This window comes from Melospiza melodia, chromosome 2 (assembly GCF_035770615.1).
Source record: "Melospiza melodia melodia isolate bMelMel2 chromosome 2, bMelMel2.pri, whole genome shotgun sequence".
Classification (NCBI taxonomy): Eukaryota; Metazoa; Chordata; class Aves; order Passeriformes; family Passerellidae; genus Melospiza; species Melospiza melodia.
Genome location: NC_086195.1, coordinates 847,758 through 860,458, shown reverse-complemented (window position 1 = coordinate 860,458; position 12,701 = coordinate 847,758). Strand labels below are relative to the sequence as shown.

Genomic DNA, 12,701 nt, shown 5'->3' with positions numbered 1-12,701 from the left:
CTGTTCACACCAATTTTAAATTGCTCATTTGCATTTTAAATGTCATAAAAATATTTTAATATGAATTAGTAATTGTACAAAATTATACAAAAATAAATTCAAGAAGTGTATTAATGCCTCGATCCACTCTTTTGTCAGCTGAGCGTTCCTGTCTCTGCCCCCATTTTTCCACTTGATCAGTGCTCTCTGCACAAATACAGTATCCAGCCAGCAGAACAGGTTTCACAAAAATCCAGTGACAGAGATAAAGAATAAAAAAATTGTAAAAGTGGTCTGGTTGGGAGACCAACCTCCCACTGTCCCAGGCTGCTCCAGGCCCCCTGTGCCAGGGCCTGCCCACCCTGCCAGGGAACAATTCCTCATTGCCAAGATCCCATCCAGCCCTGACCTCTGGCACTGGGAGCCATTCCTTGGCTCCTGTCTCTCCAGGCCTTGGAAATTGTCTGTCCCCACCCTCACAGGGAACAATTTCTAATCCAAAATTGCCCTCTGTCAGTTTGAAGCCATTCCCTTTTGTCCAAAGCCCCTCCTTTGAAGCCCCTTAGGGCACAGAAGGAGCTCTAAGGTCTCTCTGGATCCTTCTCCAGACAAACACCCCCAGCTCTTTCTGCAGGAGCCCACACCACAGGATGTTAATGAAAAGACAAGATCTGTGTGTTCAGTCCAGAAATAAGAGCTGGACAACACTGATTCCTATGTTATAAAGTAAAAGCAGCTCTCCCTTCTTCATCTCCTCATGTAGCCCGTAACTTGCTCCGTGTCTGAGTCCAAAGAGTCGCTTTCCTCAGAGGAAGAGGAGGAGTTTTGCCACTCGTGGAAGTCATTAGCACAAGGTGCTCCCTGCCCACTTGCCGCGTCCTGCAGCAGCTTTGCCTGCCCACCATGAGCACAGGGCCAGTCCCCCGCATCCTCCTGGGCTGGGGCAGCAGCTGCAGGGCCGTGCCCGTCCTGCTCCAGGGTGCCCAGCAGCACCGTGTTCAGGCTGATGGTGAAGCACCCACTGTCCCCCGGGGGCTCAGGGCTGTCCCCACACAGAGGGCTCAGCAGCTGGCTCCCCGTGTCCCTGTCCCCTGCAGGGTGGCCCTGGGGCTCCTGGGGCTCAGCAGCCGGCGTGTGCCCAGCCCGGGGGCTGCTGGGCTCACAGGTGCTGCTCACTGAGTACTGCTCTGGGCTAATGGGGGTGTCACAGCCCCGGGGGACACTGCCCCTGCCCAGCCTGCCCCGCCTGGTGTAGTCGTGGTCACACGGGGCACTGCTGTCACTGTCACCGCTGTCACTGTCACTGTCGTCACTGGCACTGCCTGTGCAGCCCCTGGCCTTGCTCTTCACCTCTCGGAGGATGATCTCCACTGAGTTCAGTTCCACTGTTTCTGACACGGACACCCACGGGGAGTAGGCCAACTTCCTGATGAATGCCTGGAGAGTAAAAGGAATTAAATAATCAGCCGCTTTTGCACATATGCACACAACACCATGAAAAAAACTCCAAATAAGCTCCAGCAATGAGGCTGTAAAACAAATGATTCCTTCTGTGCCACAGTTTGGGCCTTTTCTGCAGAGTTCAGGGTATCTAGGTATCCTAGGCTGACTATATGATGCTTTTATCTCCCAGATTTGCCCTAAACCAGGACAAATACAATTGTTCCTTCTTTTTCATTCCTGAGCATCACAGAACCCCTGAAAGGTTTGAGTGAGAAGGGATCTTAAAAATCATCACAGTCCAATCCCCTGCCATGGCAGGGACAGCTCCCACTGTCCCCAGTGTCCAGCCTGGCCTTGGGCACTGCCAGGGGTGCAGGGGCAGCCCCAGCTGCTCTGGGCACCCTGTGCCAGGGCCTGCCCACCCTGCCAGGGTGAGTTGAGTCTTGTCACTCTCCCAGCTCTTGCAGTCACCTCTATCACAGCTGAGCAATTTTAACATCCTTGAAAAATTATCTTTTGAAGAATTTTCACAATTTTAACATCCCAAGCCCTGTATTCCCCCTGCACGTCAGAGGATTATTCAGTATTTGAAGCATTTATCAAGTTGACAATAAAAAATAAATAAAGCTTAGATATTCCTTAGTAATGTGTTCAGCAATTGTTGGGATGTGAGTGATGACAAGGACATGATAAGCAAAGGACAGAAATGTGGAAGAAGTCTTAGAAAAAAGTGACACCCATCTGCTCTGGGTATGTTTGTAGAAAATGGAAAATATTTGTGCTGAAAAACCCTACAGAATTAAATGTAAAAGAAATCAGAGACTCTAAAAAAAAGAACAAGTAAAAAAGATAAAAGATAGAAACAAGAAATCTCGTTATTTGTGACTGAAATTTAGTGGCACAATTATTTGTGAATGAAATTATCCATTTAAATTCAATCTATGGAAATAAACTAGCTGGCTCTGGAGTGGCTCCCTCTGTGCTTGATCACAGAGAAAGTCCAAGAGAGATTATTTTATTATTATTATGAAACAGTGGAACAACTCCTCCAGGCTCTCCTCACAGGGCAGCTTCTCCAGCCCTCTGCTTCCCCCTTGGCCCTGCTCTGGCCACAGCTTTTGTGCCCTGTGGGGACCAGAACTGGGTGGGCTATTCCTGGATGTTCCCCCCTGAGCAGGGTGGGATGATCCTCTCTGTTAGTAACTTGTCACAGAAATAGCAAGAAGTGGTTTTGAACACTTGTTCTGAAGATCAGACAAAGCTTAACAGCCTAGAGAGCATCTTGGACTGAGGTAAACTACAAATGCAAACACACTGTGCTGTTACAGAACTTGTACCCAAAGCACAGGACTGGAAATTCCAGCTGTTAAATCTCCTGCTGCCAGCCAGAGAGGGCAGCTCTGAGAGTTGTTACATACCAGGGTCTGAGGAAGGGAGAACTTTGGGAAAATGAAACCTGCTGCATGCACACACTTCAGGACTGCAGCAATGATCAGTGCAACACAGACAGCACCTGCCACTGCAGCTTCATGGTACCCTGGAATGAAAAAAAATCAAATAAACACACATGGAGGAAGTGTCCCACCACCACATTCCAGATCTGTCAGTCACAACAGCTAGCAGGAATCCCCAATAATTTTGGTTAGAAGGGATCTGTGAAAGTTAAAGTCAGAACAAGACCAAATCCCAAATTAGCTTCAGGAGTTCCAAAAGAAGTGACTCCATCTTTCTGCAGAGCTAGTGGAGATCTGTATGGCTCAGGGGACTGCCAAGAGATTTGTTCCCTCTGAGTGCTGAGGGTTTATATTTCACTCCTAAATACCCACAATGGTTCTCTCTTGGGATGTTTCTCTCTGCCAGTGAGGCCCTGAGAGACAGCACCCAGGGAGAGCCTGGGCCAGGAGGGATTTAGGTTGGGTTTTAGGGACAGATTCTTGCCCAGAGGGTGCTGGCACTGCCCAGGGAATGGGCACGGCCCCGAGGCTGCCACAGCTCCAGGAGCCTTTGGCCAGCGCTGCCAGGGATGCCCAGGCTGGGCTTGGTGGGCTCTGGGCAGGGCAGGGCTGGCACTGGGGGTCCCTGGGGGTCCCTGCAGCTCAGGACATTCTGCAATTCTGTGATCATTTGTTTTTCAGGACTGAACTGTAAATGTCCCTACACCAAAGAACACAGAGCACACCCAGCCCAGCACCCTGCCCACAGCCCCATCACCTTGCTGAGCCTCTGAGTCTGCAGTGACACATTTCCAGGGGGAGGGGACAGAATTCTTGTTCAGGGATGCACTGACCCCCACGGACAGGCAGTAATTCCTGCTGGGATACAACTCCTCGATGACAACACTGAACACCTCTTCAGTGGTTCTCTGCCGTGGCCTCTGCCATGAAAAGCAATGGTTTGAAGTCAGTGATTGGCTGGAAGAGCCCCTGCTCCCTCCCCCTGCAGGGAGAGGAAGCTCAGATTCTGCTGGCCATGCTCTCTCTTTTCTTCTAAAAAATCTATTTCTATGTTTTCTTTTGCTTCCATCCACATATTTGGTTTTGGGAGCCTGTTAACCATCAGAGCCATTTCATGCCCTCTATTCCCTCCTCTAAAGCAGAACTATTCCCAAATTTCCCTACCTTGTGCTCTCCATCCTGTGACTTCAGGGTGATATCATAATCCAGCTCTTGGTAGATATCAATTAAAGACTGCAGCTTCCCATTCTGTCTAAAGTGAGTGGCTGGCAGCTTTATGGTGACATTGAGGCAGTTTGGACAGGAAGTGACATTCACTTCTGGTGGTCCCAGAATTGCTGTTGGAAAACAAGAGAGAGGAAAAAATGATGGAAAAATACAGTTCTACTTTATCCAGGACAATTCCATTTCTGTGATGCACACACGGCTGGCTCAGCACACTCCAGTGAGGTCACTGCTGTAAATCCACAAGGCCTTGCAACATTCAACCTCCACAGCCAAACCATCATTTCCCACAGGGCCAGACTTCAAAGGAAAAGGAGTGGAAGGAAGAGGCAGAAAGGGAATAGAGGCTTTACTCCAGCTTCACAGAGATGTGATCTTTGTATCTACATGAGACTAAAGCTGAGGTTAAAGTACAGAACAGAATCCTGGAATGGTTTGGGTAGGGAAGAACCTCAGAGCCCACCCAGTGCCACCCCTGCCATGGCAGGGACACCTCCCACTGTTCCAGGCTGCTCCAGCCCCAGTGTCCAGCCTGGCCCTGGGCACTGCCAGGGATGCAGGGCAGCCCCAGCTGCTCTGGGAATTCCATCCCAGCCCCTGCCCACCCTGCCAGGGAACAATTCCTCATTCCCAATATCCATGTAACCCTGCTCTCCTTCAGCTAAAACCCATTCCCCCTTGTCCTGCCCTTTTTATGAAACCAACTGCAGGGACTGCAGGGCTCCTCCTCAGGATGTTCTCCTTCAGTTCTCCTTGTCCCATTCTCCCCATTCCCTCATTGCTGACCCTGCAAGGGGACACAGCAGCTGCCTCTGCTGAGCTCAGAGCAAACACCATCACTTCATCCTCCACAGCTCTCCAGCTGCTGCTCAACATCTCTTAGCTCTGAGAGCTCAAAACTTCATTTTCAGCAGAGCCACGGGTGAAGCCACCTCTGGCAATAAAGACAAGGGCAGATGGATTGTTTGTCCATCAATCTCTTCTCTACACCTTATGCAGACCTGGCACTTTTTAACTCAACCTTCACTATCTGAACACACAAACACAATGTTGCTCTTTAAGTTATGTAGCTTACACAGTCAAGAGATTTTTACTTGGTGTTTGTCAATGCACAACTGTATTTTCTTTATAATTATAATGTATTTATTTCAAAACCAGAGCCTCATTCCTTTATCAGAACTACAAATCAGGACTACACATAAATGAAATACTACATACAAATAGCCACCCACACAGTCAATGTGGAGTCTTACAGCAAAGGTAACAGAACACAATTCAGGATCAGCTGTTAATGAAAACTACAAAAAGAAAAAATGCAGAGACAAAACTTACTCTCAGCAAATGGCACAAAACGCAGCAGAGAAGAATTGAGCAGCTGAGCTCCTCCAATGCTCTGAACAAATACAGAATACTCAGTATATATGGCCTTGAACTCCTCTGTCAGCTCACAGGAGAGCTGGGCAATGCCTGAACACTGCTGAGCACTCATCCAGTCCTGGCTCCTGCAGGAAAGAGCAAGAGTCTCACCCCTCTGATGTGAGAAGAGCATCTCAAGGGAAAAAAAAAACTCAGAAAAACTAAGAAAAAAAACCAAGAAAAACAGAGAAAACCTCAGCCTTACTATTTTCAGAGAATCCCTGGTGCTGGCAAAGCCCTGCCAGCCCATGCAGTGCCAGCTGTGTCCCATGGGCACTTTGTCCCCAGCCCAGAGCACTCAGTGCCACCTCCAGGGGACACCTGCAGGGATGGACACTGCAAACCTCCCACCTCTTTGGGTCAATAACCATTAAAAGCAGAATTTGTGCCTTATTTTGTGTCACTTGCCTGTAGTCTTTGTAGAGCACGTTGTAGGATGCTGGCACAGCTGGGTCATGTTCTGCCTGCCAGGACAAAATGTGCTGGAAATTGTGGGAGTCCATCTGGAGGTTGTAAGGAAGCCCCTTTGTCTCTAGAAAGGAAAAAATAACAAAATAAAACTCCAACAAAAAACTCTGAGCTTTGCAACCATTCTAATTAATAAACAAAGCCATTTAGAGCAGCTCAGGATTTGCCACAAAAAGCAGCCACAGGGGAGAGCTCAGCACAGCAGACACAGCAATGCAAAGCACTGTGCACATGGATTACATTTCTCTAAGTTCTTTCTCCAAAGAGCATGAACTTCCAAATGATGACTGGTGAGGATGTGCAAGCTATGAAATGTGTTAGGAAAAGCATTTTAGAGATGGTAACACTCTTACCAGGCAGGCTGCAAACAGCTGCAGACAGAAAGGTGAGGCACACTGGAAAGTGAAACTCTGTATTAATGCTTTGGTCTCACTGCATCCAGGATTCTTTTCCTTGATCAACCCAGCTTCTCATCATTCCCATCTTTTCAACACAGTGCTTCCGAACACTTGAAGTTTTTGTTCTGACCCCTCTAATTTTCTTTTTTCTCAAGACCCTTCAGCCTCCCTTTTGCTTTGAGTGCAATAAAAAGAAACTTCCTGTTCTTGTTTTAAGGCATTTTTGTGGTCATGTCTGACTCAGGAGATGCTGACTCCCACACCCGGTTGGCCAAAGCAGTCACTGCTTTAATTCCAAACACATTTCTGTTTTACATGAATTCCATGGGAAAATCTGGACAGTTCCTTCCTTACCTTCCCTAAAACTCTCTTTTGCCTCAACCTGTTGTGATAAAAAGATGTGCCACAGTCAGCATGACTGTGAAGAGAAATCTGGGCCTTGAATTAGAGAATTTAAACAATCTTTATGGAGATCCACAAATCACGGGTTTAACTACAGCTAAATGTAGAACAATGGATTTCTTACCAGCTAGGAAATCACCCATTTGGAAAAAAAGTCCAGTGGGGATAAATCAAGCAATATTTTAACTATTATTATCTGGACACAAGCTCAGATTCATAATCAATTGTGTCTGCTGAATTGCTGCTGCATTCCAGTGAGGATTATTTGATTTTCCAATGCCTCTTCTGCATCCAAACCAAATTCCTTTCAGTTCTGAGCTCAAACCGCCTCTGAACTTTGTTTCAACAAACAAGTTTAGCAAAGGAAGTTGAACAGTTGCAAAACTGTTTGTGCTACACTCTTACAAAGGAAACACGGCCAAGACAAATATCAGAGAACGAGTAACTGGGAGCGTTGAGCCTGGGGAAACAGGGATGGTCTGGAATCTGCCTGGGGAATCCTCTGCAGCACCTCTGAGTTTCCACCACCCTGGCAGTGTCCAGGGCCAGGCTGGACACTGGGGCTGGGACAGGGGGAGGCGTCCCTGCCATGGCAGGGGTGGCACTGGGTGGGATTTAAGGTCCCTCCCAATCCAATCCAGTCAGGGGTTTTGGGATGATGATCTCACCCTTTTTACCCTTTTTAGAATTAAAGGATCCTAACCTAACAAATCCCCTTCTCACAACAAGTACAGCTCAGCCAAACTGAGCTGGTTTCACCTGCTGATCCAGAAACTGAGGAGTGCCGGAAAAACTCAGATTAAAAAATAAAAACCCTCACATGTACCTGAGAGCTCCTGGGCCTGCAGGGAGGCAGAACCACAGGATGGAATGGCCTGGAAGGGACCCAAAGCCCACTCTGGGGCCAGAGTCACCAGTTCAGGCATGGGGGAATCAGGCATGAATCCCAGACTGGTTTGGGTTGGCAGTGACCCTAAAGGTTATCCATCCCCACCCCTGCCATGGCAGGGACACCTCCCACTGTCCCCAGTGCCCAGCCTGGCCTTGGGCACTGCCAGGGATGCAGGGGCAGCCCCAGCTGCTCTGGGCACCCTGTGCCAGGGCCTGCCCACCCTGCCAGGGAACAATTCCTCATTGCCAAGATCCCACCCAGCCCTGCCCTCTGGCACTGGCAGCCATTCCCTGGGTGCTGTCCCTGCAGGCCTTGTCCCCAGTCCCTCTGCAGCTCTGCTGGAGCCCCTGCAGGCCCTGCCAGGGGCTCGGAGCTCTCCCTGCAGCTTCTCCTCTCCAGGTTGAGCATTCCCAGCTCTCCAGCCTGGCTCCAGCCCTGCTCATGGAATGCACAGAATGGAGCAGGCAGGGGTAACACCAGAGATCCTTACTCTGGGAATTACTCCAGGGAGGTTCCACAACACCATGATGGTCTCTTACGTCATTAACTCAGCAGGATAATTAATGAATTAACAACCCCCATGCCGTGCTGCTCTCTACCCCAAAGGTTCAGGACTTACCAAGCTGACAGAGAGGCATTGGCACATCCATTGGGGTTCTCATGGACATTAACAAACAAACCTCTATGCTTGCAAAAGGAACATTCTGCTTCTGCTCCTACAAGCACATGAAAAACAAGCACATTTTACTAAATGATCACAGTAAATTACCTAGTAAATCACTTTTAACTAACCCAAGGTTTCTGTACAGAATTGTTTTACCCTCTCCAGTGGCTGAGGGAGGGCAGTGGTACAGAAAGAGTTACTGGGGGAGAGCACTGATCTTTATAATTTAATGGCAAATTTGGTCCATTTCCATGGCAACAGCACTTTCCTTTTTCCACATGGAATGGGCTCCTACCACTTCAAATAAAGCAGAAACGACTGTATAATTATTTATATTAACTTTGCATTTAGATAGTATCTGAAAATTCAACGCCACTCACTCCAGCTTCATTAATACAATGAAAACAAACTTTGCTTGGCTTTGTTTGAAATAAACTCATCACCATTGTAAGAATTGTTTCCAAAAAGGGAAAAGATCAACAGAGCACTTAGAAAAAAATTAATTACAAAGAAGTTATGAAGTTTGTTACAATTTTTTAATGCATAAGATCTATTAAAATAATCCTTCTCTTCACTGTTACTTTTTACTCTAATTAACATCCCCATAACATTAATATCCACAGGATGTGGTTTTGAGTTAGCTGGGCAAAGGTGTATCTATTTCTAAAGAACCTTCCCCTCAGCTTTAACAAAAATTAACTGCTTTTTAATTCAACATTATTTGCAAATACAACTGGAATTATTTTTCTGCAAAACAACCAGCTTAAAATCATGCCAGAGCACACTCTATATATGAATATATTAACATATTAACACATAACCCTGTATATTCATATATTAACACAGGATAGAAGCAATCTGTTAAAGTCAGGTGAACTAAGCCCTTTATCTGAGAGGTCAATCTCCCAGTGCTCAGAGTGTAGGAAGGCACTGGGTAAGTGTTGAGAACTCGGATCTGTGCAAGTGACAGTCCCACAGCCCCAGGGGATGCTCTCCTCCCCTCACTCTGTTCATTCATTGCAGCAGAATTCGTTCCAAAGAGCAGCTGCACCTGCAGGCTGGGACTTTCCAGAGAGTTCCCTTCAGGAGCAGCCTTGGGCACCTGCATTCCCTTGGTAAATGATTTCCTTTCCCTGATAAGCCCTCAGCTCCCCCCAGGCCCTGTCTGAAGCACTCCCTGCCCACGGGATGTGCTGTGTGTACCTGGGATGCTGGCTGGCCATGCTGCAGGGATAACACTGGGAATAATCCCACTCTGGGAACCACACCAGGCTCCTGGCTGCCTCTGGCTGCTGAGCAAAGGGGGCTCCCACGCGGGGCACGCTCAGAGCCAGGTTATTTGTTCAGCACCTTCCACTGCCTGAGAAAATGTGATAAAATGTGCTCATCTCCAGGATTCTAAAGCTGGATGTCCTCTGCAGAACTACCACTGCCAGGGAGATTCCAGGGGAAAACCATTTCTGTCAGAACTCTGGTGAGCTTTTGTTGGTCCTCCTCTTCAGAGCTGCATCAATCCCTGTGGAGAAGTATGGAGAGCAGTGAGTGCAGCCTCATGTCACTCTCTGACTCATAAAATCATGGAATCACAAAAGGTTTGGGCTGGGGAGACCCTAAATCCCACCCAGTGCCCCCCCTGCCATGGCAGGGACACCTCCCACTGTCCCCAGTGTCCAGCCTGGCCTGGGGCACTGCCAGGGGTGCAGGGGCAGCCCCAGCTGCTCTGGGCACCCTGTGCCAGGGCCTGCCCACCCTGCCAGGGAACAATTCCTCATGGCCAGGATCCCACCCAGCCCTGCCCTCTGGCACTGGCAGCCATTCCCTGGGTGCTGTCCCTGCAGGCCTTGTCCCCAGTCCCTCTGCAGCTCTGCTGGAGCCCCTGCAGGCCCTGCCAGGGGCTCTGAGCTCTCCCTGCAGCTTCTCCTCTAAAGGGATCATTTTAGTGCTCTCAGGTTCAGGCTGGATGGGGTTATATTTGCTTCTTTTCTTCAGAAAAGAAAAAAAAAAAAAAAAAAAAAAAAAGCAGCTTTGAGATTTCGAAAGTCAGTGGCTCATATTTCAGAAAAGCTCTCCCCCAGTTCTCTGAAAGAAGCAGATGGTCTATTTACTTACATAAATCAGCTTATGGGAATACTGAGAGAGGCAGAGACCTGACTGACAGCAGGGAAGTCTGCAGAGGAACATTCTGAGCCTGCACAGGGAGCTCTGAGCCCACCCAGTCCAGCCCTGCCCAGGCAGGGTCAGTGCAGCAGCGACACAGGAACGTGCCCAGGGGATTTGGGATGTCTCCAGAGACTCCAGCCCCTCCCTGGGCAGCTGTTCCAGGGCTCTGCCCCTCCAGGGAAGGAAGTTCTTCCTCAGGCTGGGCTGCAATTGTTGTGTTTTAGTCCCGGGCCATTGCTCCTTGTCCTGCCACTGGCACCACTGAGCAGAGTCTGGCACCATCCTGACACCCCTGGAGCTCCATAAAATCCTGAATCCTCCCGAGCCAGGGAACCACACTGTGCCTGTAGCATTATTCCCACCCTTGACTGCTGGGAGACTTTGGATAAACCGCTTCTAAGGACATGGAAATCACTTAACCTCCATAACCCAAGGCGATTACCAACAGCCCTTACCCCATGGGCTGCCACAGTGCTGGGGAGGAGACACCTCAGGCTGGGCCAGGGCAGGCTCAGCTGGGACAGCAGCAGCAATTTGCCCATGGAAAGGGAGCTCAGGCCTTGGCAGGGGCTGCCCAGGGAGCTTTGCAGTGCCCATCCCTGCAGGTGTGCCCTGGAGGTGGCACTGAGTGCTCTGGGCTGGGCACAAGGTGGGCACAGCTGGCACTGCATGGGCTGGCAGGGCTGTGCCAGCCCCGGGGATTTGGGACACAGCAAACCACGCCTGGGACAAGGGGCGCTGCGAGAGCCCTCGGCAGCCGCTGTTCTTCCAGCCACCAGCCCCTGGTGCGATCCCCGCACCAAACCCTCCCCAGGCACCTCCCGGGCCATGGCCGGGGCCAATACAGCGAGCGGGACGCTGCCAAGGGCTCCGTGTGCGGTTCTGGGGGCTCCCCATGGGCCCGAGCTCCACAAGGCTCCAGCAGAGCCCCCAGGAATGCCCGGGCAGGGCCCAGACCGCTCTCCTCAGCCAGGGGAAGGAGCGCGCCCCGCTCCCCTCAGGGAACCGCTCCATTGGCACCGCAGGGCCGCGCCCGGGGGCAGCGAGGGGGACACGGCACCGCACACACAAACGCCTGCCAGCCGTACCTCGCGGCGGGGAACGCCCCGGGGCTCCGCTGCGGCTCCTCATCGCTGCTGACCGCGTCTATCGCCCTTTATCAATGCGACCGACGCCCATCGATCCCAGCGCTACCACCCGCTCCATCGCCTAGCGGAAAATGGCGGCGGGGACGGCAGGGTGTTAGCCACGCCCCCACACAGACCACGCCCACAAGTGACCAGACCACGCCCCTATACAGGCAAACCACGCCCCAATCACTCACATACCACGCCTTCATCCAACCAAGCCCCGCCCCTTCCCCTCAGGCCCCGCCCAGCGGCGCCTTGGCGGCGAGTCCTGAGGGCGCCGCTCGCTCCCCGCACTCGCGGAAGGGCATTTGCTGCCTTTAGTTCGGTTCCTGCCTTTATTTGCGTTCCTCCCTTTATTTCAGTTTCTGTTTTTATTTGCGTTCCTGCCTTTATTTCTGTTTCTGTCACTCGTCCGGGCCCGCTCCTCCGCCGGCTCTGCGGAGTTCGCTGACGAGAAAGCAGCGGGAGCGGTGGCTGATCCCCTGCCGCGGTCACAGAGCAGGTTTGGCATGGAAGGGACCTTAAATCCCACCCAGCGCCACCCCTGCCGTGGCAGGGACACCTCCCACTGTCCCAGGCTGCTCCAGCCCCGATGCCAGCCGGGCCTTGGGCACTGCCAGGGATGCAGGGGACACCATCACCTGCACGTCCCTCTGAAGGTGTGAAAAACGCCAGTCACTTGTTTTTAAAATGCTAAAAGTTTAATAGTAATAAAATGCTTATAAAAATAGTAATACAATTAGAGTAATAATAATTTGGACTTAGGACAATCCAATAATTTGGATTAGGACAATATGAGACCATAAAAACAAAGAGTTATGGACAGCCCGGGTACCTTTTCTGGGCAGCACAAGCCCGAAAAAGGACCCACGTTAACAGAGGATTAACCCTTAAAAACAATAACCTGTTGCATATTCATACAGCTCATCCATGATGCATAAATTCCATTCAAACACAGGATTCTGGCTGGGCAGTGTCAGCTCCTTCCTCTGGATCCTGACGGCGTCTCCAGGGCAGAGTGAGGCAGGAAGAAGTTCATTTCTCCTGATAATGGAGCAATAAATTCTCTTT

At 50.2% G+C, this 12,701-nt stretch overlaps 1 protein-coding gene across 2 annotated transcripts; it reads right to left on the bottom strand.

The window, feature by feature from the left end:
- Nucleotides 1-27: 27 nt before the first annotated feature.
- IFNAR2 (interferon alpha and beta receptor subunit 2) lies at nucleotides 28-11,725 on the bottom strand. Of its 2 annotated transcripts, XM_063180151.1 has the most exons (10): nucleotides 11,589-11,725; nucleotides 9,544-9,856; nucleotides 8,296-8,392; nucleotides 6,338-6,379; nucleotides 5,925-6,048; nucleotides 5,433-5,602; nucleotides 4,041-4,213; nucleotides 3,634-3,796; nucleotides 2,841-2,959; nucleotides 28-1,416 (listed from the first exon to the last, which is right to left on the bottom strand). In XM_063180151.1, exons 3-10 carry the CDS (start codon nucleotides 8,342-8,344, stop codon nucleotides 727-729), a joined length of 1,530 nt encoding a protein of 509 aa, XP_063036221.1. In that variant the 5' UTR covers nucleotides 8,345-8,392; nucleotides 9,544-9,856; nucleotides 11,589-11,725; the 3' UTR covers nucleotides 28-726. The 2 variants fall into 2 exon arrangements, with proteins under 2 accessions (XP_063036221.1, XP_063036229.1); XM_063180159.1 differs by lacking the exon at nucleotides 6,338-6,379.
- Nucleotides 11,726-12,701: the final 976 nt, after the last annotated feature.